Below are 26,950 nucleotides of genomic sequence, written 5' to 3' on the forward strand. Positions count from 1 at the left end.
CAGCAACCCCTCAGGGAGTCTGGGTCCCGGCTCCAGCCCCTCTGACCTGCCTTGGTCACTCCCAGGGCCTCCCACCAGCTCCACGGAGGAGAGGGAGACTCAGAGCACCGTCTCGGTCATGCTGTGGTCCTCGAGGAACTGGGTGGTGAGTTTGGGGGTCTGTGGGCCTGGCACAGGGTCCACCCCCACTTCTGCCTACTGATCGTCCTCCTCCTTCCCCTGGTCCTTGGAGGAGTACAAGGATACCTGGTGCTAGGCAGCCCAAGGAAACAGGAGGGGAGGTCAGCTGGAGGGTCTGGCCCCCAGCCCCACCTTCACCTCCAGCCCCACCACCAGCCCCACCTTCACCTCCAGCCCCACCACCAGCCCCACCTTCACCTCCAGCCCCACCACCAGCCCCATCTGTCCTGGTGCTGCAGTCGCCTCCCCCAGCGTGGTCTGGCTCACAGAGAAGTCCTCCACACCGTGCTCTGCGCCACGTGCCGCCAGCTCTCCAAAGAGGCGTGCCCTCCCAGAGGCAGCTGGAAGCACAGGCGGCCACCGTGCACCTCCCACAGCTCGGCCCCCAGGAACGTGGCTGCCACGAAGGCTGCCGCCGACTCGGACTGGGACACGGGCACCCACAGGGTCAGCGTGTGGCCAGCCCCGAACCTAGGGTGGGGTGGGGTGGGGTGGGGTGGGGTGGGGTGGGGTGGAGTCCCACAGCCCGCTGTTCCTTAAGACCCACCCACACCACCCTCCAGCTCTCTCCTAACCCCACCCCTATACCTGGCTCCTCTTGACCCCCTGCCCAACACACCTGACCCCAACCCCTGCTCATCCTCACCCCCACTACGTGCTCATCCCTTCTCTAACCCTGCTTCTCCCAGGCCCCGCCCACGCAATGCCACACCCCAGTCCAATCTCTGGGTCGCGCCCACTTGCAGACCTTCTTGTGTCCCCGCCCATGGACCCACCCTCAGCCATCAGACCTCATCACCCCTCTCATCCTGGACAGTCCATGATCCTTGTCTCTTCCCCGCTGAGAGCCAACTTGGCCCCGCTTGATCTCCCCTCCGGCCCCACCTACACCCCCACCTGGATCTGCCCACACCCAGGCCTTGAAGCCTCACCCCACTCACCGGCCCTGGAGATGCTGCGTGCTGCCCAGGCAGCGGAACCACCCGTTCACCATGATGGCCAGGCGCATGCAGAGTGCCGCACACTCCTCCATGCTGTGGGAGCCCGGAGCCGCGAGCTCTGGCCAGGCCTGGACGGGCGGTGCCGGGCACTGGGCTGCTCCTGCTGGGGACCCTCCAGCTCTGGACCACCCTGTGCTCTGAACACTTCCTGTCAGGCCCAGACTGCTCTGTTCCCTGGACCGGCTACCACCTCCGTGTGTTCTCCCACTCAGGCCTGGCATCCTCCCCCAAGGGAGAACCACCCCATCCCCTGCAGCCCTGTGCTCTGAAAGCCTCTAGCTCAGGCCTGGTCCACCTTTCTCCCCAGGCTGGAGCACCTGGACCCGCAGACCCAGGCGTCCGGTTTGGGGCCCACCTGTGTGAGGTGGGCGCCACAGCTGGAAGGCTGTTCCAGAGGAAACGCTGTGCGCCGGGGTCCATGCCAGTGGTGGCTCGTCCTGGGAGCGGGGAGATGCTTAAACGTGGCCCCACCCCACCCCTACTCTGCGCACACGCCCCCCCGCCCTCCCCCTCACATACCAAAAGGACCACAGCTAGATCCTCCACCAGAGCCAAGGCTGTCGCCAGTTTCCGCTTGTTGCCACGGCTGTAGGTGCCCGCGGGCCTGTCCGCATACTGAGGGAGGCCCAGGCACCCCAGGCCCGAGCTTGCTGTCTGTGGCAGGACGAAGTAGGAGGAGGAGAGTGAGCATGTGGGGGGGGCCGGGTCAGAGTAGGGGGACCAGAGTGAGCAGGGGGGCCAGGATAGTGGGGGTCAGAGAATGGGGGGCCAGATTGAGGAGGAGGGCCAGAATGAGGGGGGCAGAGTGAGCATGGGGGAGCAGGGTGAGTGGGAGGCGCTAGGGCGAGGAAAGGGGTGGAAGGTAACTAAAGGGGGGGCCAGAGTGAGTACAGGGGCGGGACTGCTACCAGGGGGCGGGGCCAGAGTAAGGGAGAGGCAGGACCTAGCCCAGGGCAGGAAGCCACCAGGAAGCCCTAAGCAGGACATGAGTAGGCGGGGCCATAGCCAGAAGGGTCAAGGAGGGAAGGGGCGTGTCCCTAAGCAGGGAGGACAGTGGGAAAGGGAGGTAGACCCAAGTGAGTATGTAGGAGCTGGGGGAGGGCAGGGGCGGGGCCAGAGGACCAAGCGTGGGTGGACCTGGACTCAGGGTGTGGCCAAGGAGCACCAGGGTAGGCTGCGGTCCAGGGGCGGGATTGGGGTCGGAGACCACAGGGGTTGGTTGTGGGGAGTGTCACCTGGGCAACCTGGGCATGCAAACAGCTCCAGGTGCTTGCAGCGGTCAGCAGCTCGAAGATGGCATCCGACTGAGGGCAGTAGCCCGTGCAGCAGTGTGCTGCGGCCGGTTCCTGGGCCACGCTGGGGATGGGGAACAGAGAACTCCAGGAACTAGCTGGGCCCCGGCCATGCTGGGGGCAAGCAGGGGTCTCAGGGCCCACCCACCCACCCACCCTAGTAAGGGACAGAAGGTGTCTCAGGGCCAGGTCCACCCGGCAGGGGTGTGGGGGTCAGGGACTCAAGCCCCACCCGGTCCGTGCATGCAAAGGCGGGGGGTGGGGAGGAACAAGGGCTCCAGAGCCCCTCACCTGTGGCCTGCCAGCACCACCTCGCCCCCGCTGGGCACCGTGTCCCCAGTCACCATGTGAAACGTGGACGTTTTCCCCGCTCCGTTCACGCCCAGCAGCCCGAAACACTACGGGTACTCCCAGAGATGGTACTCACAGAGGCCTGGACACTTGTCCCAGCATCTCTGATTTCTGGGGGTGGGTTACTCAGTTTCCACCTGGAGGGCTGTGGACAAGGGGACCCCTGGGGCAGATACTGGGGTGTGTAGGTAGGCATAAAGCTGTCACATAGCAGGAATTCTGGTTGGCACATAGTATGTGTTTAATCAATCCTGGCACGCAGTAGGTATCCTATAAAGGTCACACACAGCCAGTGCTCCATAAATATCGAGGCAGGAGATTTCAGAATATTTCCTGCCATGCAGTGGGTACCTGATGGCAATGGCACCTGGTGAGAATTCATGCTGGGTGCGCACTCAGCCCAACGTGGAGAGGTTGGCTGCACACAGTAGGCACTCGATAAAGAGTGACTACAACACTAACACACCACACATGTGCACAGGTATGTGCCAGCCCCTAGTAGGTGGCCAGTAAACGGCCCACAGCAGAAAAGTTTGCACAAAGCAATTGCTTGAATGTGAACTGGTACAAAGCAGGTGCCTACTAAATATTGGTTGTTAGCAAGTGCTTGATACATATATAGTAGGGGCTCAATAAATGCTGTTGGTTTGATAAAAGTTGATCATCAGAAAGGTGACATTCAATACACTTTTGGTACACACAAGGGGGGCTCAGTAATGCTTTAGTGTATACAACTGGTACTCAATAAGTGCTAGCACATAGTAGGTGCTTGATTAAGGTAGCAAGCACATGTATGGGAGCCCAATAGATGCTCAATAATAAATCTGTCCTTACTAGGATCTTATTAATACCTTATTGCACACAGTAGGGATCAATAAATGTAAGCATGCAGTAGGTGCTTAATGAGATTTGTTGGCTCAAAATAGGACTTCAAATATTGGCAGACAGTAGGTACTCAATAGAAGTGCACAGTAGGTGCTCAATAAAGGGCAACAGGCTCACAGTAGGTGTTCAGTAGAAGGAGGTAGGCACACAGTAAAGAGCACTGGGTGCACAGTAGGGCAGCCTCTCACCCCTGCACCAGGACCTCCACCCTGGACTTACCTCAACAGGGGGAATCCCCAGACACAGGCGGTCGACAGCCGGTGTCTTCTGCCCAGGGTACACCTGGGAGGGATGCAGGTCCATGAGAAAGGTAGGTGGGCCAGCACTCTGCACCCACCTTGGTCAGGTCCCTCAGCACCAACACGTCCCCCTGGGTGGCTCCTTGCACCACCCGTCCCCGCTCACGGGCCACATCCTCATCCTCCTCTCCCAGGGCGGGCAGCAGCCTCAGCTTGGGTCTGAGGACAGAGACATGAGTGGGCCCAAAGCCAGATCCCAGCCCCTACCACCCTCCGTGGTCCCCACTGACTGTGGCAGGAGGCAGTTGTGGTGCTGCAGCAGGAGTGTAAAGAGGAGGAAGGTGGGCCCCTGTATCAACATGGCCAAGAGGTTCTTGCCGACCACCTCCCGGCGCAGGGGTGACTGGAACTGCCCATCTCCTGTGAGGACATGAAGGAGGGATTGGGTCATTTTAGGGGTTTGGTTTCTGGGCCTCTCCCCATTCAGGTCACCTTGGGTTCTTAAGGGAAAGGATCAAGCTGAATAGGCCACTCAACTGGGGTCTAATTGGCATGGAAAACAGCAGCATCGGGGCTTCCCTGGTGGCGCAGTGGTTAAGAATCCGCCTGCCAATGCAGACGACATGGGTTCGAGCCCTAGTCAGGGAAGATCCCACATGCCGCAGAGCAATGAGGCCCATGTGCCACAACTACTGAGCCTGCGCTCTGGAGCCCATGAGTCACAACGGCTGAGCCCATGCGCCTAGAGCCCATGCTCCGCAACAAGAGAAGCCACCGCAGTGAGAAGCCTGAGCACCGCAACGAAGAGTAGCCCCCGCTCGCCGCAACTAGAGAAAGCCCTCGCACAGCAATGAAGACTCAACACAGCCAAGAAATAAATAAATTAATCTATTTCAAAATATACATAAGAAAAAAAGAAAACGAAATTAGTGGTATCACCACCTCCCTTATTTAGGGCCTTAGACCTCTTACGATGTGACCAAGTGGAATTAGATTTTATGGCTGGTTTGCTGCATGTCTAACTTGACCCTCCAGCCCTTGGGGGCCACCTAAGACCTCCAGGTCTCCTCCTGGGGGCTACTGTTTGTCCCTACCCTGTAGAACTGACTCTCATCTGGCACTTCCCCACCTGGAGGAAAGTTCTCACCCAAGCGCTCAAAAGCGTCAGCCATGGCCTGATTCCTCACCATGTCGATCAGCCCCCAGCCCAGGCAGAAGTGAGGAAAGATAAGGAAGACCTGTTTCAGGATCCGGCTCACCTCCTATAACTTCTACTCAGGGGCAGGAAGAAGGAGGTGGGTAAGGGGCTGAGGCCGATGCCCAGTCCAACCCCAGCCTGAGGCCCAGCCTTGTCGGGTCCCACCTGATCAGAGAAGAGCTTGAGCACAAAGGTGGCCATGCTGCCGTTGATGCCGATAAAGAGATTGATGCAGGTGAGCACCATGTAGGCCATGCTGGGCATGGAGAAGGAGGAGGCTGGGTACATGAGCGGTATGATTGACCAGCTGAGGGGTAACAGGAGCCACTGTTACTGCCAGACAGGAGCTGAGCAGCCCTTTAAGGAATACAGATCTCCCTTCCTAATTCTGTGTTGTAGGCCTCTATAACGTGGATCAGGCCAAGATGAGCTTTTAAGGTCTCCTCGGCACACCACTGAATTAGATCACACTTGGGGTCATTTCAGAGCTCCATACACTCTCCTTCGGAGCTGCTACAGAGCCCCATCTCCCTCAACAGTGTTGGTGGTGGGGGGGTCAGTAAGAACAAGCCCTGAAGGGCTGGGGCCTCATTCATACAGTAGTGGCAACAGCAGGAGGGCAGGCAGGTTGGCAGTGGCCACGTACGCCCTCTGCTGGAAGGCCAAAAAGATGAGCACCACAATGGACACTGGCATCAAGTAGTTACACTGCATTGGAGATGGCAGTTTCCCCCCTCAGTGTGCAGAGGTGGGAACTGGCACCCTCGGCACTGTGCCCCACCCTGACCTCCTCCCTGTGCTTTGGGTAGCAGGACATGAGGTCTCCCACAATCCCCAAGACTTCACTTGGGCCATCCTAGACAAGTCCCTGCCCAGAAAGGGCCAGAAGGGGCAGTGGCAAGTGGTGGCGGGGCCCCCACCCCTCCAGGCAGTCCCCACACCATGTCCCAGAGAAAGTTCAAGGGTGAAGCTGGCCGGGACAAAGGACATGGCGAAGACCACACAGATGGAGACAAGCATGTCCACTGAGGAGGCCATCCTGGGGGCGAGGGTACATGAGCTGTTCAGAGGGGAATTGTGCACACCACTGATGGGAAAGAGGTCCTCAGGGCTGGGCACAGATTGGGGAGATGGCCTGAGCCATTTCGGATCATTAGGCAGAGAGAGGTTTTCCAGGTCTCTAGTAGAATAAAAGTTGATGTGACGAGGATGTGCAGGCAGCTGGGGGAGACTGGAGCCCATGGAGCCTGATGATGTCCCATTACCCTGGCCTAGGGAGCGGAGAGGGGCAGTTCCTGTTCCCCATTTACACAGCAAGAACATGGCAGAGTGTAAATCCAACTCCCACCGCCCCAAACAACAGAGAAACAGAGGCTGGGTGGATACACAGAGCTGGGGGACTCACAGCGCAGCCTCAGACAGCTGCTCCTTGGTGAGGTTCAGGGGGTGATTGAGTGTGGTGATGCTGTGGGCACGGCGGGCGGGGCTTGGCGGCAGGCAGGCACGTAGGAGAGTGTTGTTGGCTCGGTTGACAAAGGCCACCACGGCATGCCAGCCCTTGTTGTTGAACCAGATCTGTGGTACGGTCAGGGCCAAGGGGTCAGCATGCTGGGGTCAGACCTACGCCCAGCAGCGCCAGCCCACCACTCCCAGTTCCCACCCTGAGGCCATCCTGAATGTCCAGACGAAGAGCCCATGCTGTGAGGTTGTTCAGGATGCAGTCGAGGGCCCCGCCCAGTTGGGGGCTCAGCAGCGCCCGCAGCTCCTCCACAGAGCGGCCCACCTCAAGCCCCGAGGGCAGGCCCGGGTCTCGGCCCCCCAGGGAGAAGCCCCATATCTGTGAGGCAGGGGAGGAGGGGCAGCTGAGGGTCGGGGAGGATGGGGTGGCAGGTCCCCCAGCAGGCAGGCAGAGGGCACAGAAATGGAACCCAGGCAGGGGACACTCCTCACCTGACCTCATTCACCCACTTCTTGGTCTTCAGGCCGTGAGAGAGACACACACAGACAGAAAGATGAGTGAGACAGAGACAGAGGGATGCTGGGGAGTTGAGTTGGGTGAGAAATAAAGAGGAGGAGGCATGGAGCGCTCCCAGGAGGCCCCAGCCGGGAACCCCAGGCTGGACATCCCCCTCTCCCCAACCTCCCCAGGACCAGAACACTTCCTCCACCTGAGGACCCACGCTACGGCCGGGCACACCAAGTCCAGGGCAGTGCTCACCCTTGGCGCACCAGGCGTGGGTAGGTCTTGACTAGGAAGTCAGACAGGTTCCAGGCTGTTAGGTTCTGGACTACTCTGCCCAAGCTGGTCAGTGCCTGGGGAGGCGGGGGGTTGCCGGCCACAGCAGGACAGTCGGGCAGCAGGCGGTGGGCACGAGGCTGGCTGCACTGGCAGGCAGGGGACAGACTCCGGAGTCCAGTTGCCGCTGGCCAAGACCTTAGCCACATCTGCAGCAACCTCGGGCACCGAGAACTGGCAGACTGCAGGCTATGTGCACTCAGGTGCCCTGCGGGGGTGGGTGCAGGGCTGGGGCACCCGGCTTCCAGGGCTCCTGGAATGTGGGGGCGCCCAGCTCCCAAGCAGGCATGGGGGATACCCGAGGCACCCTGAGGCCCACTGGCCAGAGCCCAGATAGGGAAACTAAGACCAGAGAGGAGAAAGGTCCAGGCTGGCAGGCCCTCACCTGTTGGAGTTATTTTTCAGCTAAGTCTTCTCCAATCTGGCCTCTTCCAGCAGCGCCTCAAGCAGGCGGGCACGTTCAGGGTCCCCTGGGGCATCCTCGCTGCACAAAGGGGGTGCAGGTCAGGGCTGTACCCACAGGCCCCTGGTGCTCCCACCACCAGGCCCCTCTCCTCTACACCCACCTGAAGAAGGACACTTGGGCGCCGTACATGCTGGGACTGAGCTGCAGAGCCGGGTAGTATCCGAAAGGAGGCATGAGGCTGAACACTGGTGCCAAGCCCACGAAGAGGGCAGACAGCACAATCTGAAGGACCAGCCCATCAGCTCCCCTCCCAGTCTACCCTCCAAGCTTGCCTGCACCCTTCCCTGATCCCATTCTAGAACAATCCATGGCTCCCCAGTGCTCCCCCAAAAAAGTGTTCAGAGTGGGGGATATACCTGGGGTTAGGCTGTTGAATTAGGTCACAGAGTAGAGAACAGGCACTCAGGGTCCCCCACACGCCCTCCCTGATGCCCGGCCCCTCACCTGTGCAAACAGGCCACAGCGGCTGCAGCGGGCAAGCAGGAAGCGCCTGAGAAGCAAGGCCCGGAGCTGCTGGTGGGTCAGCGCCCAGCCTTGTACACGGCCTGTGGCGTCTGACCCAGAGCCCTCCAAGGCCTGTGTCTCGGGGGCAGATCCCGCTGTGAGGGATGGAAGGGTCAGTGCTCATGCCCTGGGGACCATGATGGGCCACAGGTCCGGGTGGGGACAACTCACCCAGCCCCCCATTCTCCAGGGCTGACTCCTCTGGCAGAATCTGGAGCCTTGCAGTCGCATCCAGATGAGCAATGCCTGAGCATGGGTGCTGCCTGGGCCTACCATCTGCAGAGTTACTGGTGTTGAGGTCAGGGTCACGGTTAGTGTTCAGCCTGGGGTCTGGGCTAACACCAAGGCTCACAATGGAGGAGTCAGGAATCAGGGGTGGAGGTCAGGGCTATGCCTTGGGCCACGTCAGCCAGGGATGGGGACTTAGTCTAAAGTCAGGTCCAACTCTGGGCCAGGGTGAGGGATCAGGACAGGGACCTGCGGCTGCACCCTCTGGGCCTGTGTCCACAGCACAGTCCTCCACCACCTTCAGGAAGATCTGGGGAGACAAAGCAGGGGGCTCAGAGCCTGGGGACACAGGGGAGGGACGGGAACTCGAGAGCCATCACCCCTCATACACTGGGGGTCCCCAGGCCTCCAGGAGGGCCCCTGAGTCTCCAGGCTTCTGTGTGTACCCTGCCTCCACCCTGGGATGCCCAGCTGTCAATAGGCAGACTCCTCTTCAGCCTTCCAAGCACCACCTCCTCCAGGCAGCCCTCCTCCCGGCACCCCCACACCTCCCCCAGGAGCCACACCTCCTCCAGGCTGGTGTTGGAGATTCCGAAGCCGGCCAGTCCCAGCTCCCCCAGCCGCTGGTCCAGTTCGCGGAAGAGTTCAGTGAAGCTACCGTCCAGGGCACCCTGGTAGGGTAGCGCCAGCACCAGCTCATGTGGCAGCTCTTTGACCAGCTGTGCCCCGGGCACGTGGCTCTGCACCAGGGCCAGCAGCTGGGCATGTCAGAGGCCCTGGAGGCGTGGGCAGTCCTGGCTCCTGCCCCGCCCCTCCTATCCCTGCCCCCCTGGAGAAGGGGCTTGGGTGACCCATGAGGGACCTGTCCCCGAGGGCAGAGGACATCAGGATTAGGTACCCAAGGGCAGGACTTGACCCGGGGTCAGAGCCAGAGTCCACCCAGGGTCGGAGTCCAGGAGTAGGTCTTTGTGTCGGCTCAGCCCGGGGTCAGGGGTCAAGTCCGGGGTTGTGAAGCTCTGTTGCCCTGAACCAAGCCACTGCCACCCAACAGACCCTCACTCTGGCTCTCCCACGCCGGCCCTCACCGGCAGTGCTGGCCTGGCTGCCTGTCTCCCTTTCCTGCCCAGGATCCATGCTATCCTTCAAGTCAGTGTCACCCTGCGGGCAGAGGGGCACCAACTGCCATGGCCATCAGGGCTGGCCAGAGCCTTGAGGGCCAGGGGTCGGAGGTCAGCTCCAGCCCTCACCTTTTTGCTGGGGGACCCTTCACCAGTGTCAGGTAGTATCCGGAGCCCAAATGATGCCACAGAAGCACAAGCGGCCGCCCGCCACCACTGCCACACAGTCTCCCAACAGCTCTACCTCATCCAGGTGGTGGGTGGAGAGGACCAATGTGCGATCTGAGCATAGGACCCAACCAACTCATGCCATCAGGCTGCTGAAGCTATGGTCTCTGCCCCATGTGGTGAACTCCTACTCATCCCTCAAAACCCCATCCCCCCAAACCTCTTTGTCAGAAACACCTTCTGGCCTCTCAAGCAGAATCCAGGGGAACCTCAGGCCACCCCCAATTCTTACCATCATGGTATTTGAGCAGCAGCTCCCAAATGCCTCGACAGGAAGCAGGGTCCACACCAGCTGTTGGCTCATCCAGGATAACGACTTGGGAGCGACCCACAAAGGCAACGGCCACTGAAAGCTTCCACTGAATCCCACCTGGGTTGGGACAGGGGTTGGGATCTCAGCAGGACCCACAGGCTTGGGCAGGGCTACCTCCCTTCTTCCTGCACCTCTCCCTACCCACCTGGACCTCGGTTCCTGTCTCCTCTGGCATCCCACCATCCTCAGGATAAAGCCCTAGCCCCCTCCCCATCCTCATCTCTGCAGACCCAGAGGCTCCTCCCCAGAGAGGTGGCGAGTCTGTGCATGCCGCTTAGGGACCAGCCCCACATCCTGCATCAGACGGTCCTGCTCGGGGCCCACGGCAGCTGCACTGAGACCCTTTAACCGCCCATAGAGCCAGACGTGCTCATCCACGGTCAACCTGTGGCCATGGGCAAAAGATAGCGTGGCTACCATGGTGGGCAGGGGCCCAGAGAGCACCCAGCCCCCCACTGCCATACCCCAGGCCCACCAGAACGCACATGTCAAACAGCACACTGTACTGTGGCAGACTCCCAGGTGGAGCCGGATGGCTGCCATATTGGATCGGACATCGTGGCCCAGGACACAGGCGGAGCCAGCAGTGGGTGGGAAGAGGCCGCTCAGGATGGACCTGGGGGTGCAGGGATCGCAGAGCAGCTGCTCCTTCAGAGGGAGAAACTAAGGTTCCCAGAGGAGAGGCACCAGCACATATAGGGCACCTACTATACGCCCAGACCGAAGGAGTATTATGTTCCCATTTTACAAGCGAGAGAAAAGGAGGCTCAGAGAAAATACTTATCGCCTACCTATTGTGTATCCAAAGTGAACTTGCACGGGGGATCCAAAGTGAAATAGGGAGGGGGGTGTCCTGCCCTCACTGTACAGACAGGGGACCTTCTGACCCCAGATGTCCTTCCCCTTGAACAGGTGTGCAAGCTGAGGCCCTGGGGGGCGGGGAGAGAGGAACTGGGGGGGAGGGGAGTGACGGCTGCTCACAGAGTGGTCGTCTTGCCAGTCCCATTGTGGCCCAGAAAGGCGGTGACGAGGCCCTGGTAGAAGTCCAGGCTGAGCCCGTGCAGGGCCGGCTGCGGGTTGCCAGTAAAGCGCTTTTCCAGGCTCCATATGGAGACCCCTGGAATCAGGCCAGGGGGCGCCTCTTCCACCAGCACTGGGGAAGAAGGGCAGACTCAGCTATGGGAGTCCCCGGGGTCCTGGGGGCCGTTCAAACTGGTCTGTGGAGTCGGGGACTTGTGGGGCAGGGGTCTGTAGGAGTTAGGGGAGCCTCAGGGGGCCTGGAGAACTGGGGTTGTCCAGAGGATTGGGATCCGCGGGAACCTGGGTTTTGGGGGGGCCTGGGGATCCAGACAGGGAAGTGGCTGCTAAGGTCTGTTGGGCCTCACCCTTGGGGTCCTGTGGGGCAGGGGGCAGGGCCCTTGGGGATCTGAGGCCCAAACCAGTAGCTCCTCCAAAAGGAAAAGTTCCATGGTTCGGGGATCCTGTACTCACCTGTGGGGAGTGGTGCTCAGTTACCCCTTGAGTCCATTCCCCTGGAGTGTGCCGACTGCTGGCCATACCCCTGGGATTAGGGCATCCAGGTAGGAAGTAATCAGGAAGCCCTGCCTGCCCGCCCCAGACCATCCCTCAAACACAGCCACCTGTGCGCATGTGCTCAGGTGCCAAGAATCCCTACCCTCTCACCTCGGGCTTCCAGACCCCTAAGCACCCCCCCATCCTGGGCCCCGCCCCTCAGCCCAGCCTCCCTTGCGCCTGTGTACCTCTTACGGCCCACCTGGGCACACGGTCTCCAGGTACCAAGTGGCGAGGCCGTAGAGCGCAGCGTCGAGCAGCAGAAAACCCGAGACCTGGGCCAGGCTGAAGACATTGGCTGTAGGCCCAGTGCCCACGTTGTGCCACTGCATGCCCTTGCCCTGCTCCTCCAGCAGTGCCAGGCTCTCGCAGCCGAAGGCCACGGGCAACAGAAGGCTCTGCGGGTTGGGGCAGGTAGGTAGGTGGGTGGAAAGCAAGGGCAGCTAAGCGTGCCTCGCACCCCCGCACCCCACCCGACCCGGCTCTCACCGCAGCCACACGGCCGCCCACGGGCAGTTGGTCCCGCCAGGCCACGCACAGCACGTAGGGCAGATAGAGCACGAAGTAGGCGAGGCCCCCGCAGGCGGCTGCCAGGTTGGCTCGGGAGAAGAAGGTGCTCAGCAAGAAGCTCTGGACCACGGTGGCCACCTTGAAAGGCGCCAAGAACGGAAAAGGCACCACCGCGTGGCTGTAGGGGAGAATGTCCCCGAGCTACAGGGAGGCAAAGGCAGCTGGAGGGAGCGCACGGATTAGCCCAGGGACGCGCAACCCCGCGAGGCGCCCCCTGCCTGTTACCCTCCCGCGTACACGCGCACCCGTTCTGGAGCCGGGAAGGCAGGGGTGCGCCCACCTTGAGCACCAGCACGAGCAACGCGGTGCTGAGAAGGAAGGGCCCGAGACAGCTGAGGAACCAGCCCAGCCAAAGCACAGCGCGACTGAGCCCCATGGCGCACATCGTGCAGCGCAGCCTCGTCTCCTTCTCACGCACCACAGCCTTCACAGTCAGCGCCACCGAGTAGATCCAGGCCAGCGTCAGGAAGAGCGGCAGTAACTGGCTCAGCACGCGCAGGAACCTGGGTCAGTGGGCAGCTGGGGTGGAGGCCGGAGACCCCGCGCTGCCCCCATCTGGCACGACGCTTCGCGCCCTGGGATCCCAAGGTGAGGCCAGCCGAGGATATTTGTCCTCCCTTATCATCAGACCCCTGATGGCGCCTCAGGGTTCCGGCTGTTAGGCCACGTTCTCCCAGCTCTCGGAGACCCCCGACCCTCAGGAATCCCTGCTCCTCCCGCTACAAGTCACAGGGAGTGGTCCCTCTAAACTGTAGTTCTCAGCCTTGACTACGTGAATATTCCAAACGGAACCCTGGCCGCACCCTGAGACCCGGGATCTGGCATCTGGGTGAATGAGTGAGGAGGGGGCGCTAACGCATCGTCCACGTAGCACGGGTAGGGCATCTGCTGCAGGTAGAGGCCAGCGCGGGGCGCGGCTCCAGTGAGCACGCGCACGGCTGCGCGCTCCAGCAGGTCCTGCAGGTACACGAAGCTACCCCACATGTAGCGCAGGTCCATCAGCGCGTCAGCAGCCGGACTGGGGTCCCAAAATCTGAGGGGAGTATGGGAGTGGCTGGGACCTGCCCATCACAACTTTAGCTCCGCCCTCACCTGCCTCCTCAATTAGCTCCACCTGCCAAGCGCTCTAATCTTATCCCAGAAGCCGAGGCGTTGAGCCGCGCCTACCAAGCCCTTGGCCGCGCCCCTCACACCATAGGCTCCGCCCACCGCAGGCCCCAATTGGTCTAAGGAGTCTTGGGCTCCACCTACCAAGGTCTATGGTAGGTGGGACGCTCCCTGGCATCCCCATTCCCTCGGCCCCGCCCCACAAGGCCCCCCACCTGTCCCTGATCGTATTGGTTCTTGTGACATCATCGATGTCCATGCGGATCTTGATACGCACATGGCCAGGGCCTGGGGACTGCGAGGAGTCCGGGAAGTCCTCGGGCCTCAGGAGGACGATGCCGACCCAGAAACGGTGCTCGGAGAGCAGCTTCAGGGCCCGCTCCACCAGGACAGCCTCTGAGGGCGCAGCCTCCAGCCTGTCCAGAGTCACGCCCTGCAGAGGGGCTTGGGCATGGGTCCGAGGTCCCAGGGTCCTCCTCTGGACCTGAGGGTGGAGCCGCGTTTCCTCCTAGGAGTCCCACAGCAGGGCTGCCCCTCCCCTCGGAGAGATTTCCCCAGGTGGGCGGCCCCTCACCTCCATCACACGGCCCAGTGTGCCCACCAGGTGTCCCACATCAGTATGGGTCTCCTACCAGCTGCAGCCACCACTTCAGGGGTTCAGAAAGGCACGAAGAGCCTTCCCCCGGTCCTGGCCTCCAGCGCCTGGCTGCCTTCTTCCTGTGACCTGCAGGAGCCTGTGGGGGGTGTCAGGGAAGATGGGAGTCTGTTTCGGGCATTCAGGGCCTGTCACCCCTCTTCCCATCCCTGCGGCCGGAGCTCACCGTGGATACCACTTCCCAGCTCCACACCCTTGCCCAGAAGGCCTGCCCTTTGCCCAAATCCTCAGCAGGGCATAACCCTGCTGCCCGGCGTCCTGGCCCCACCTGCAGCCGTGCGACGCCGGCGCTGTCGTTCGCGAAGTTCAAGAGCGGGGCGCCCAGCAGCTCCCACACCTCCTGGATGCCCTTCAACAGCGCCAGCCCCTGGAAGGTTCGGTTCACCTGCAGGAGGCGGGCCAGCCCTACCTGTTCACGAACTTTCCCTCCTCTGAGGACACCTGCCCACCCCTCCTGCTTCCCCGCCTCTGCTCCATCCTATGCCTCTGAGCGCTGCCTGCAACCTAGCAAACTCCTACCCCTTCTAGACCCTGCTTCCCGGACCCAGCCCAGGAGCAGCTTGTCTCCTGGTCAGGGCCCTCCCTCTGGCCTGGCTCTCCCCACCCTGGTCTGAGGCCGGGACCTGGGACCTGGGACCCCTCCCACGGTCACCTGGGCCGTGAGCTGAACACTACTTTCCCCAGGACCAGCGGCTTCAGGCGCCTCCAGAGCCGGCGGGATGGGGGTGGGCGTCCAGGGCCCCCACCAGCTCAGTGCAGGTGGAGCCCTGCGCCCGCCCATGTCCTGGCCCCACCTCCCCGGCTGGGAAGCTCGGCCACTCAGGCTGTGGTGTGGCAGGGCCCACGCCAGCTCCTTCAGGTCACTGGCCTCGTACCAGGTGAGGGAGGGCCCGCCCGGCTTGCTGGGCCCCCGGCACTGCACAGGGCTTCTGCCACCGCCTCCAGGGGGCCACCTGGCCCTTGGGGTCTCCACAGCAGCGCCCACAGCTCCACCAGGCCGGGCGGCGCCAGGAGCTGGAGACGGGTCACCAGAGGGCCCGGGCAGGCTTCCCTTCCACGTGGTCCCACCACCAAGCCTTAACCAGGGCAGGGGACTCCGCCAGGAGCACCCTCTCCCTCTCGTTTTGCCTAAGTGCCCCCCAAAACCTACCGAGGATAGGTGCCTGGGGCTGCCCTATCACCTCCCCTTCCAGGCACCCCACCTAATTTCCTGGCTGGGGTAGAGGCTGCGCGGGCCTCTTACCTCCTGGGTCAGGTCTTCTGCTGCTTCCACAAGGCTGTCTAAGGACTCCTGGGCCTGGCCCAGCATAAACACCAGGGATTCCTGGGGAGAAAGACGACAAGGTGACAACGACGTTCACTGCTGTCTCACTAGGGGTCCAGTACCTTGCCAAGTTCCCAGGGGGTCCATACTATCGTAGGCCCCATTTTACAAACAGGGAAACTGAGAGTGCTAAAGGCAAATGGGCTTGTTCAAGGTTTCAGGGCTGGAGTATAAGGAATATCATTCCGGGCACCAGGGGGGGCCCACGCAAAGGCCTGGAGGCTGGCCCACGAGAGGCAGGGCGGGACTCCGTGAGAACAGCGTCCTGGGCTCCAGCTGGCCTTGCCCTGCCCCACCTCACCCCTTGCAGCAGTGTCCTCAGCAGCTCAGTGGCCAGGGACGGACCCTTCTTGGGCTGGTCACTCAGCCGAGGCCAGGCTGAGGGAGTAAAAGCACAGAAACCCAGGGTTAGGCAAAGCTTAAACCGAGACACGCCCCACCCCGTGCTTGTTTCACAGCCCAGCAAGTGGAGACAGGTGGATGCTCAGAGCCCGGCCCTGCCCTGCCTGCCACAAGCCCTGCTTTCTCACCTGCTCCACGTGCAGCCCTCAGCATGGGCATCAGCTGCCTCAGGCTAGCCAGCATCCTGTGGGCCCTGGGGCCCCCCAGGACAGTGCGGGCATCTGCCAGGAGCCGGGAGACCTTGGAGACAGAGAGGGCGGGAGGCGGTGGCTGGGCGGCCCTCCACCCACCCACACCCGGCCGCTCCCGGCTTACAGAGAGTCCTGAAGTTGCTGAGGACACCAGGCTCCTCGGTGGGCATGGGCCGTGGTTAGTAGGTGTTGTTCACGTTGCAGATGAGGCCCTAGAGCCAAGGGACGGTACCCGCTGACGGCAGCGGCTTGTTGGGGAAATGGCCTGCGGGGACGCCGGACGTGCGTGGGCTTCTCGTCTGAGTCCCCAGTGTGATCACAGCCCCGGCGACAGAGTGCCCCGCCTGTGCTCCGCACTCTCACTGGGGCCCCTGTGCACAGGGTGACCACTGCTAACCCTAACCCCAAAGTGCTAGACGTTGGGAGGCTTACATTCATGCTGCTCAAGTTGGGGGTGGGAATGGCGTACGGCCACCAGGATGAAGAAGAGAAAGAGCGGCCACATCAGCTCCACCAAGAGCTGCATCTGCAGGGGCAGAACAGGCGGGGGTAGTGGGGGACCGTGGGGGGCGCCTGGGCCTCCCCTCCCTGGCCCACCCGACCGGACATTACCGGCTGCCTCCTGCGGTACAGGAAATTCTTCCAAAGCAGCAGCAGCAGCTGCGTCCAGAAGACCATGGTGGGAATGGACAGGAGACGGTACTGAGGGGTCAAGCTGAGGACGTACTGTGTGGCTGCGGCAACTCCGCGGGCAACTCCCTGTCCCTCTCTGAACATCATCAACTCTACATCGCGCACGGCTCCTGGAAGCTCTGCTTAGAGCCGAGCAAACAGTACGCGCTAATTAAAGGGGCTCCTGTCTCCAAGGGGGGGAGGAGTAAGTAAGCCAATGGGAGCCCTGCCCGAATCCGTCCTCGCATCTGATTGGTTGCGGGGCCCAGGGCTGCAGCTGGGGGCCCAAAGGCGATAAATTAATCCTGCAGGGGGTGGAGCCTAGGCTTAACTCTTTCCTCACCAGGCTCCACCCTAAGCCCCACTGGTGGAGCCTCCAGGTCCTGTCCCCCAGCCTCATCCCTAACCCGGGGAAGGATTCCCTTCCCCCCCCACCCCGCGCTCTTCTCCCATGATAATAGCAACGAGTATTTTACACGACTGGCTGGAAGAGGGGCCACCCCAGGCCCCCAGGGAGACAGGCAAGTTACCTAGCTGGAGGCAGGGCCCCAGCTCTGCCCTCCCCTCACGTAGTATTCTTCGGCTCAGAAGACCCACAAGATCCAGAAAATGAGTAAAGAGCAGGGGCGGCGCCTGGAACCAGCGATTCCTGATGCTGTCCCTTGCTTGGAACTGTCCAGCCTGGCCTACTTCATCATTGTACAGATGGGGAAACTGAGGCCGCCAGAGGGGCAGGGAGTGGACCCAGGACCCCTGACCCTCACTCCAGGACTCTCCTTTACAAGTGGGTCCTGCGGGGAAAAGCCTCTGTTTCTGTATTGGTAAAACGGGGCAGAGAGCTTAGCGGCGTACTAATGGGGAGAGGGGCTGCAGGTGTAGGTTGGTGAGTCTGATGCCCATACCTCCCCGTGGAGACTTAATGATCAATTCTGCCGCGCCCAACACTCCCCGGCAGGGAGTGAAGGTGAGTAAGAGTCTGGAGTCGGGCCTCACCCCTGATTTCTCACGGAATCTGCCTCCTTCCCACCCATCCGCACCCCCGCATCCTCGAGTCTCAGGGCCTTCCTTTCTCTCCGGGACACTCCCACCGTTCCAGCTCCCAGCTCTTGCCTCCTTCCCTCCGCCCGACAGCGGCTGGAGAGAGCGGATCCTTTAAGAGGAGCCCTCGGGGCTTCCCTGGTGGCGCAGTGGTTGAGAGTCCGCCTGCCTATGCAGGGGACACAGGTTCGTGCCCCGGTCCGGGAAGATACCACATGCCGCGGAGCGGCTGGGCCCGTGAGCCATGGCCACTGAGCCTGCGCGTCCGGAGCCTGTGCTCCGCAACGGGAGAGACCACAACAGTGAGAGGCCCGCGTACCGCCAAAAAAAAAAAGAAAAAAAGAGGAGCTCTCGCAGCCGGCGCGGTACCGCGGCAGCGAGCTGTACCTGGCGTCCCGCGCCCCGGCCAGGCCCTGCCCCACCCGCTCCCATTGGCTTCCATACCCGCCACTCAGAGGCCGGGCCAACCGGAGCCGCGCGCGCCGACGGGGGAGGCGGGGTCAAGCCGGGCCTCGCCGAGCCGGGTTTCTTAAAGGGATCGTTCGCCTCTTGCTGCAGCACCCCAAGGAGGAGGGGCGCCCGGCTCATCCCACGCGGGTTACCCGGCCTCCGAACACACCGGCCAGGCTGTACACCGGCCAGGCTGTCTTCCGTCTTCCCACGTTGCACAGCCGCCTACAATACCGCAGCTCCTGGTCTCAGGAGGTCCCTTTCTCCCCACTCTCCCTGGGGGGACCCCAGTCCTAGCCAAACTCGCCCTAATACTCTTGGACTCCATTTGCCCATCCAGAAAATGGGGGTTTGACTAGTCATCATTTGTTCATTCATTCATTCCACAAACATTCCTCAGTCCTTACAGTGGGCCAGGCGATGGCAGAAGGGGGAGGGGGCCCTCAACACCCTAAGATTATAATCTTGGGTCACGATGGTGACCCCGATTTGGAAGAAACCTCCAGATGTTTCCCCCTCCAGAAAATTGGGTATATTTCACAAGATCCTGACGAAACAAGTGTGTGGATCCACAGCTCTGAAGGTGCTGGGAAAGGTGAGAAGTGTGGGAAGTGCTCCACGAAAGGAGAGTTTGTGGTGGTTGTTGTCGCTGGGGCTTTAAGGATGAGTAGGAGTTTGCCAGGAGGGAACTCCAGGACGAGTAAATGCACAAAGGCCTGGAGGCTGGATGAAGCCACCGTCCTGAGGACCTACTTAGACGTTTGCTCTTTGCCCCACCCCCAGGTCTCCCCCACCCCCAGATCCCAGGACCCCAGAAGGTATCCAAGCCAGGCACCGTCCCCCAGGCTGTCTTGGGCAGCAACTCCAGCACCTTCATTTCCGAAAAAGAGGTTTTATTTCCTTTGGTCCACAGTCGGTATTTCACATTATGTCTTGGTCCCAGGGCTCCTGGGCAGGGGCTGGTCCCTGGGAGGGCCTCCAGGTGAGGGTCCCTGTGCAGTATTTGGTGGGGTGTGGGGACAAGTATGGGGGCTTCTGGCTTTGCCTCAACCACTCAGAACTGCACTATCCTGCCTGGGCCTCAGTGTCCCCACTGGGCCCCTGGGAGGGGCCAGGCCTGGTGGTCTGAGGGTCCTAGGGAAATCCAGTACCTCACGAGGCCTAAAATATTCTGGGACTGTGGCCTGACCTTCTCCCAGTAGCCCCCTCCACCATCCCCCTGCCATTCCCCTGAAAAAAAAAAAAAAGTATTTTCATTTCACTAAAACGGCCTGAAACTTCTGTGGGTACAGAAACCACAAACTGATCGGCAGAGAAAAGAGAAGAAGGGAAGAAGCAACCGGAAACCACTTGGGGTCGGTCCCCCTCCCTGCCGGGGTTTCATCTTTCTCCCCGGCAACTTGGCCCAAAGCCTGTTGGGAAACATGCCTGGAGGTGCCCTGGCGGGGACCCCCACCCCACATGCATCTGGATATGGCCTTCACCCCTTCTCCCCAGACCTTCAGCTGGCAGCACTCAGACATGTAAGAAAAACAAGACAAAAACACAGAAAAGCCCGAAAACCCGGATGGGACAGTGATGGGAGACAGCCCGCATGGGCGCCTCAGTAGCCAGCCTCCTCCTGGTAGTAGGGGGGGTACCCTGGGGCCTCCCCCGGGTCTGGGACATCTCCGGCAGCCGCTGGAGCCCCATCGGCCGCTGGGCCTTGCGGGCAGTACTTGGGGTCGTATATCTGCCGGCCCAGGCCAAAGACCTGGCCGCTCTGATTGGCGCCCTGCGTGTAACCCATCTGCAGGGACATGGAAGAGTTGTCACATTTGTCTGTCCCCAGCTTGGTGTCGTAGATGTGCCGCCGGGTCCCTGGAGCCGTCATGCCCACCTGGAGGGAGAGAAGAGGCGTCAGGGAGGGAAGAAAAGGGGAAACAGAGGCCCCAGAGAACTTCCCCTAAATTCCCACACCTTTTCCCACCTCCCTGTCTTTGCACTCACAGTGCAAACTCCTACGGATCCTTCCAAGCCCTGCTCAGAGCCCTCTCTTTTCTGACTCTGTGCTGAGTTGATCTGGTGTTTGGGTCCAGCTCTCTCTCCCTGCCAGCCAGGAAGCTCCCCAGGCTGGGGCTCAGGCCTGCCAGGACGTGAATGCTCCAAAAGCATCACACTGATACGCCAACATAGCAGGAAAAGTGACAACTGCAGGGTCTAAAAATATCAGAGTTGGATGGGCCTCTGGGCAAAACTTTGAGGGAAACTGAGGCACAGAGCTGGTTAGTAACTTCCCCTGGGACACACAGCAGGCTGAGGCAGAGTCAGAGCAGGCACGGCCAGAGGGGTAGGAGGGAAACCCAGAGCGGGTTTCAGTGGGAGATGCTCTCAGCGACAGGGATGAGCCCTCAGGGTTTGGTAAGGTGGGTGGGTGGGTGGGGGCCCGGGGGGACTGGGGAGGCCCACCTGGCTGGCACACTTGTTTGTGCCCATCTGGAGGCTGATGGTCGAGTGGTCCATGGGGGGCAGGATATGGTTCTTGGGGTCGTACAGATGCCTTCTGGTGCCATAAGCCGTCATGCCTGACTGGCTGGCACACTTGTTGGTGCCCATCTGCAGGGACGCAGGTGGGAGAGGTCAGGCTGCCCCCATCAGGCCTCCAGACCCTGCCCCGAACTTGAGGGGCCACCAGGCTGGACAGGGCCTTGGTCGCATCACAAGCTCACCACCCATGCACCCTGGGCCTGGAGCAGCCGCGCACCCACCTGGAGCCCGATGACACACTGGCCCGCCTTCATGGTGGCATCATCAAAGTTCCGCTCCTGCTTTTCCGAGTATTTCACGCCGATGTCCACGCCACTCTGCAGCCCCTTTGTCTTGGCCTGGGGGGAAAAAGGGGGTGGGAGCATCAGGGAGGGGCAGCCGGGTCCCCCCAGCCAGGCCCGGGGTGTGTGAGCCCAGGGGAGGCCCAGGTATCTGGCTGCAACCTGCCCCCCGCACCAGCCACCCAACACCTCGGGCTCAGCAGCCCTGTGGCCCCCAGCCTTCCCTCCCTAGGCAATAGCAGCCCCAGCCTTACAGCTGCACAGGCCAAGAATTTTAGGGGGTGTCATCACTTCCTATCTCCCTCACCTTCCATCACCTCCTTCTACCCAGCCCCAGCCACTCAGCCAGGCCATGGCCATCGTCTCTCCCCTGGACGCCTGTCCCCCACGCCTCCCTGATCTCCCCACCTCACTACCCACGTGGCAGCCGCAGGGGGCTTCTGAAAGCACTGTTCAGAACATGATTCCCTGACATGAAAACCTCCTCCTCCTGAAACATTGTTCCAGCCCGTCTTGGTCTCTGTTTTAGACCCTAGGCATCGGCCTAACGCTTTCTTCTCCTTCAAGGCACTTCTCACGATTTATAATTTGTAAAACAATGATTTGAAGAGCAAACCCTAATGGGAACTCTGGGTGTTAACGAGATGTCCACAGAGGTTCACTGATTATGTAAAGTAGGGGGGGCTGTGCATGAGTGGGGGCAGGGGGTAGACGGGAAGTCTCTGTACCTTCCGCTCTGTTTTGTTGTGAACCTAAAAATGCTCTAACATAAAATTTTTTGTAAATTAAAAAATGTAGATTTGTTTGTTGTCTGCCCATAAAGGGGGACTGTGTCTGCCTTGGTCACCCTTGTATCCAAAGTGCCTGGCGCCTCGTGGGTGCTCAGAAATCTTTGCGAAGGAATGAATGAACAGCATCTGAAAATCCCCACCTGGCTCGCTGTGTTACTTTGAGCAGATTGCTGCCCCTTTCTGGGCCTCACCTTCCCGGCCAGGGCGAGAAGAGACACCTGCACCTGTGTCAGATTCCCACTCTCAAACAGATCGTTGGCCTCGAACAGGTCCACAGGGTTCATGCCGTAGCTGACCATGGCCTTGATGAAGTTGGAGAGGTTTTCTAGCTGGGAGGAAGCAGGAAAAGGATAGTGAGGGGCCTCGGTCTACCCACCCGTCAGACGGGGTCCCCCAGCCCCATCCTCGTTCCACCCCGCCGTCCCTCACCTGGTGCCAGTTCTGCATGGAGCGGTTGATCTTAGGGACTGAGCCTGGCTGCAGCTTATTCATGAGTCTGGGGGCGGGGGGGACATATGGGATGGTGGGGAAAAGGGAACCTCCATTAGTGTAGGAGAACTTCAGAGACCCAAGAGACTAATGCATACCTTCCTGGCCAACCTCACTGCCTCTCTCCGGGCCTCAGTTTCCCCTCTTGCAATCCAGTCTTCACCCACCAAAGATGCAAAGATGCCAAAGAGTTGACAATAACCAGCGCTGGGAGTATAATCCAGAACCACCGAGTTTGGGGAATGAATCTGGGAATTTCCATTAACATTTTTAAGGTGCAAACCATGGAATGTTTGAACCATAGCTGAATAGGGCGCAGCAAAGAAGGTCTTCCAGAAATGTTATAGGCTCTCCTGAGAGGATGCTCCCCGTTAGAGATCCTAGACAAAGCAGTAACACAAGAAAAAGGAAGAAGAGCAAGAAAGACCAGAGACCCATCAGGAAAAGCAAGCAGGTGTCACACAGCACGTGGAGCGTGACGTCATTGTGCAGAACAGTCAGGGTGATGAGCATATGTGGATACACGCACTCACGTGCACAAGATGATCCCATCCTTCAGACCCTTCTGGAAGTCGGGGCCAATGGAGAGGCCAGTGAGTCCCTCAATCCAGCTTCGGAGCTCTGCCTCCTTCTGAGGGTCATATTTGGATAGGAGCTGGAGGGGCAGAGGGCAGAAGGCACAGTGTTGGCGTGAGCACATACCCAGCTGGAGCCCAGTGAAGCTCCTAATGGGGCAGGGCCCAGGGCTCCAGGGGAAGAAAAGACTGAGGGGTCTGGAGGTCCCCACACCACCCAAGCAGACCCTTTCCCATCAGCACAGATAAACCACCTCAAATCTCTCACTGACAATCGTCAGGGCTAATCTACTTTCACTGGTGTCAAACCTCACAGGGCAGCCAACACAGCCCCGGAAGGATCTGCCCCCGTGTCCGCCACCTCCCTGGTCTTCCAGCACTAGAGACACTGGCCTTTCTCTGTTGTTTTTAAATTGTGTTGAGAAACACACAACAATTTTAAAGCTCATAAATCAGTGGCATTTAGTACATTCACCAGGTTGTGCAACCATCACCTCTGTCTGGTTCCAGAATATTCCGTCATCTCAAAAGGAAGCCCGTCCCTAGAAGCTGCCACCTCCCACTCCTCCCTGCCCTCAGCCCCTGACAACCATGAACCCACTCTCTGTATCTGTGGATTGGCCTGTTCTGGACGTTCCCCATCAATGGAATCACACCCTGTGTGGCCTTCTGTGTCTGGCTTCTCTCACTGAGCATCATGGTCTCAGGGTCCATCCATGCTGTAGCGAGTGTCAGGCTTCACCCATTTTCATGGCTGAGTGATGTTACCGTGTGTGGAGGGACACGTGTTTAACCATTAACCTGCTGATGGGTATTTGGGCTGTTTCCACCTTTTGGCTCTTGTGAATCAAGCTGCTATAGACATCCATTTACAAGTTTTATTTGAACACTTGTTTTCAATTCTTTTGGGTATATACCAGGGAGTAGAACTGCTGGGTCACAAGATAATCCTAAGCTTAACTTACTAAGGAACCACCAAACCTTTCTCTGCCACTTGAACTGGACACAGGGCCAGTTACTGCCTCAGGGCCTTGGCACATGCTATCACTTTGGACTCAGATGTTTGCACAGCTGGGTCCCTCCCTTCACTCCAGCTGTAGCTTGGAGAGGACCTCCCTGACCACCTGGCTATGACAGCCCTCCTGAACCCCCCCACCCCCAGCCCGGCTTTATTTTCTTTCTCCACCTTCTGCCATATGTGATCTATCTCCTAGCTTACGTTCCATCCTCACTGCAAGCCACGCCGTCCAGCTCAGACTGTCTCTGGATAAAGATGCTCATGGTCCTGCATCAGCGTTCACTGCTGTCCACAGACACAACACTCCCCGCTCCCCACGACAGCATCTCACAGCACCCAGGACAGTGTGGTGTGCGGGCAGCCCCAGGGCAGCTCCCTGGAGGGGTGGTAAGAAGCTGAGGACCTGGCTGCCCAGCTGGGTGGGCTTCGACCCCAGACCCCTGCCCACCTTTACTCACGCCATCCCTGCCCCTCTCTCTTCCTCTCCTCCACACACCTGGAGGGCACAGGGACCCGGAGCTGCCTTTGCAGCCCCAAGTCCTCCTCCCAGCTCTGCCTCCAGCTCCCCATGACCATGGAAAGGTTTCACCCTGTGCCTCCATTTCCCCATTTATGTTTGAATTGTTTTCATTAGGCTTTCCAAACTTGGGCACCGCTTCCTGCTTCCTGCATAAAGCCCCAGATGTAGGACCAGGGCTGAGCCGCCCAGAGCACAGGGGACACAAAGGCGGGAGGTTGGCCTGCTAACCCCATCTGCCCGGTCTCTGGTTCCCGCGGGCCTCTGGTTCCCGCGGGTCTCTAGTTCCTGTGGGTCTCCTCTGGGAGCAGCAGGGCTGGAGGAAGCAGAGGGTGTCATTATGAGAGCCAAGCTTGAAGCAGGCAGGCTGGTCTGGACGCCTGGCCCGCCTGCCCAGCTGGGCCCCGTCCCCGACGGCTCGCAGGGGCCAGGGGGCCAGCGTCCCAGCAGAGGCGCCTGGCCCAGCCCCGCCCGCGGCGGCTGCCTTCCTCCCCGCTGCCCAGCCAGCCTTCAGCACATTCCTCCCCACCGCAAACTGCCAGGAATGCAGCCGCTGCCTCCCTGCTAAATCGGGACCAGCTGTTCCCAGTGGTCCAGGCCCCCCAGCCGGCCGGGGATCTCAGAGGGATACACTGGACCTCAGCCTGCCTCCGGGCCACGGCGGGGGTGGGGGACTGAGGCCTAGGGGGCTGGGCAGAGAGGGCCCCCGGTCTCACTCCTCCTCTCAAGCTGGCAAAGTGGATGGGGCGTGGCTGAGAAGCCACAGGAACCTGGTTTCCAATTCGGGGGTGGCCCACCCATTCTCCAGACCTGCAAACTGAGGGCTGGTCACAGGGAGCCTTCTGACCTCATCCCCGACAGGGCAGATGTCAACCTGGCTCCACGCACTCCATCGCAGGAAGCGGCCCCCACCCCGCTGGGGTGCTGTACTCTCACCCACTTCCTGGTGCCTCAGGGGAGATGCCTGGACTGCCAGGAGGACCTGTGGCCATGGGGCAGTGGCTGCGGCAGGTCTGGGTTCGAGTCCTGACTGACTCTGCCTCTGGCCAGCTGTGTGGTTCTGGGCAGTTTGAGCGATGTCTCTGAACCCCGTGTGCAAACCAGGGGTCCTAGACCATCTTGGCGCTGGGTGGGGCCCGTAAACACCCCCCTCCTCACCGTGGCATTATTGCTGGAGTGGGGAATTGTGTGTTTAAGCGGGAATCATGGGGAGCTTGCCCAGTGACCACGCTCGGTCCCTCGACTTCCCAAACGGGCTGGAAGGAGGAGGCTCCTTGGGGCTCACAGAGGTGATGCGGAAACTCTCCCTCGTGTCTGCAGGCCCTGGAGTGCAGACCGGGCAGGGGCCTGGAGGCTGGCAGGGCTGTGTCCCCGGCGTGCCCAGGCAGGCTCCCGGCAGGGCGGCTGCCGCCGTGGGACCACACTCCCAGGCGGCGGTGTGTGCGTGTCGGGTGGACAGGGATGAAAAACTCCCCTTCCAGCTGGATGACCCTTGCGGGTCAGGCTTAGGACCTCCCTCAGGGCTGGGATCATCCTCTGCTCCTCGCTCCCTAGGTGCGCTGACCCTGCTGTGTGGCCTTGCAGACGTGCCTGCCCCTCTCTCTGAGCCAGAACCACAAGTGCTTTCTTTAAAAGTGTGTCCCCAGGTCCCAGCCCGCGTTTGCAAGTTACAAAACCCACATCTCAGGGTTACATTCAGGGGACCCCACGGGTCCTGCGGACGCCTTTGCTATCCCTTTAAAGTTTGTCAGACGGGGACAAAGAGAATGTGGAAGGGAACAGCAGGGGGGGCGGGGTGGAAGGCGGGCCCCCTCAACTCCACCTTCCCCCTGGGTGCCCCGCCTCCCAGGTGTAAGAGGTCGGGAAATTCCTGGGGGGGGCCACGGGCTTCTCACAAACACCCGGCCCGCCCCCTTCCCCTCCCCTCCCCTAAGCTTAAGTGGCCCCAAAAGCAGAAGTGGGGGAGGGGGATGAGAAGGGGGCCGCTGGGGTTCCCTCGGGCCTTCTCAGGCCTTGAAGCTCTGGAGGGGCCCAGGGCTGGGGTGTTGAGAGCGGTGGACGGGGGGCTTCAGGCGGGGGAGGGCTGGAGGAGCAGGGCTGGGGAAGGGGTTAGACCCGACCGCTCCCAGATGTTGGGGGCTGCCAGAGCACAGACCTCACTGCTTCCGCCGAGTTGGGGGAGCTTCGGGGGCACCCCCCAGAGGTTAGGGAGGAGGAGGGCCGCCCCCGACGCTGGGGGTCCGGCGGGACGCCCGCCCTGCAGCAGCGGAGCGTGCGACGGGCTGGGCTGGCGGGGCGGGGGTGCGCCCCTCACTCACCCGGTTCTTGACCTCGGCCGAGAGCCCGTACGAGGGCCCCTTGTTGAACTGCGTGGAGCTCATGGCTGGCGGGCGCGGCGCCGCGGGAAGGGACGGGAAGGGACGGGACGGGACGGACGGTCGGCCGGGCTGGCTGGCAGGCGAGCCGGCGGGGG

The 26,950-nt window shown here is 60.9% G+C and overlaps 2 protein-coding genes across 2 annotated transcripts; both read right to left on the bottom strand.

Moving 5' to 3' along the window:
- Positions 1-195: 195 nt before the first annotated feature.
- ABCA7 (ATP binding cassette subfamily A member 7) lies at positions 196-16,798 on the bottom strand (the record flags this gene model as incomplete). The annotated part of the gene is given in 60 exon segments (XM_081232670.1): positions 196-246; positions 424-506; positions 509-651; positions 1,122-1,214; positions 1,537-1,609; positions 1,612-1,618; positions 1,701-1,835; positions 2,417-2,537; positions 2,765-2,871; positions 3,929-3,991; positions 4,047-4,167; positions 4,239-4,368; positions 5,096-5,210; positions 5,312-5,453; positions 5,739-5,854; positions 6,088-6,106; positions 6,108-6,185; positions 6,552-6,721; positions 6,807-6,979; positions 6,982-6,983; positions 7,097-7,129; positions 7,365-7,547; positions 7,549-7,616; positions 7,828-7,829; positions 7,832-7,847; positions 7,851-7,926; positions 8,009-8,130; positions 8,353-8,507; positions 8,584-8,688; positions 8,902-8,950; positions 9,207-9,398; positions 9,726-9,780; positions 9,888-9,942; positions 9,945-10,040; positions 10,219-10,356; positions 10,530-10,684; positions 10,785-10,809; positions 10,812-10,915; positions 11,281-11,452; positions 11,685-11,709; positions 11,711-11,790; positions 12,074-12,269; positions 12,361-12,582; positions 12,722-12,944; positions 13,298-13,474; positions 13,764-14,056; positions 14,210-14,272; positions 14,472-14,588; positions 14,879-14,925; positions 14,928-15,048; positions 15,051-15,118; positions 15,121-15,217; positions 15,447-15,527; positions 15,829-15,905; positions 16,058-16,169; positions 16,216-16,299; positions 16,303-16,332; positions 16,336-16,385; positions 16,553-16,646; positions 16,733-16,798. Coding segments are annotated over 60 exon segments (6,066 nt in total).
- Positions 16,799-19,156: 2,358 nt separating this feature from the next.
- On the bottom strand, positions 19,157-26,950 carry CNN2 (calponin 2). Its single transcript, XM_081233358.1, has 7 exons — positions 26,796-26,950; positions 22,901-23,022; positions 22,308-22,374; positions 22,070-22,207; positions 21,028-21,144; positions 20,729-20,875; positions 19,157-20,159 (listed from the first exon to the last, which is right to left on the bottom strand). Exons 1-7 carry the CDS (start codon positions 26,856-26,858, stop codon positions 19,884-19,886), a joined length of 930 nt encoding a protein of 309 aa, XP_081089484.1. The 5' UTR covers positions 26,859-26,950; the 3' UTR covers positions 19,157-19,883.

Source organism: Mesoplodon bidens (assembly GCF_964165515.1).
Source record: "Mesoplodon bidens genome assembly, chromosome: 4".
In the NCBI taxonomy this organism is placed as follows: Eukaryota; Metazoa; Chordata; class Mammalia; order Artiodactyla; family Ziphiidae; genus Mesoplodon; species Mesoplodon bidens.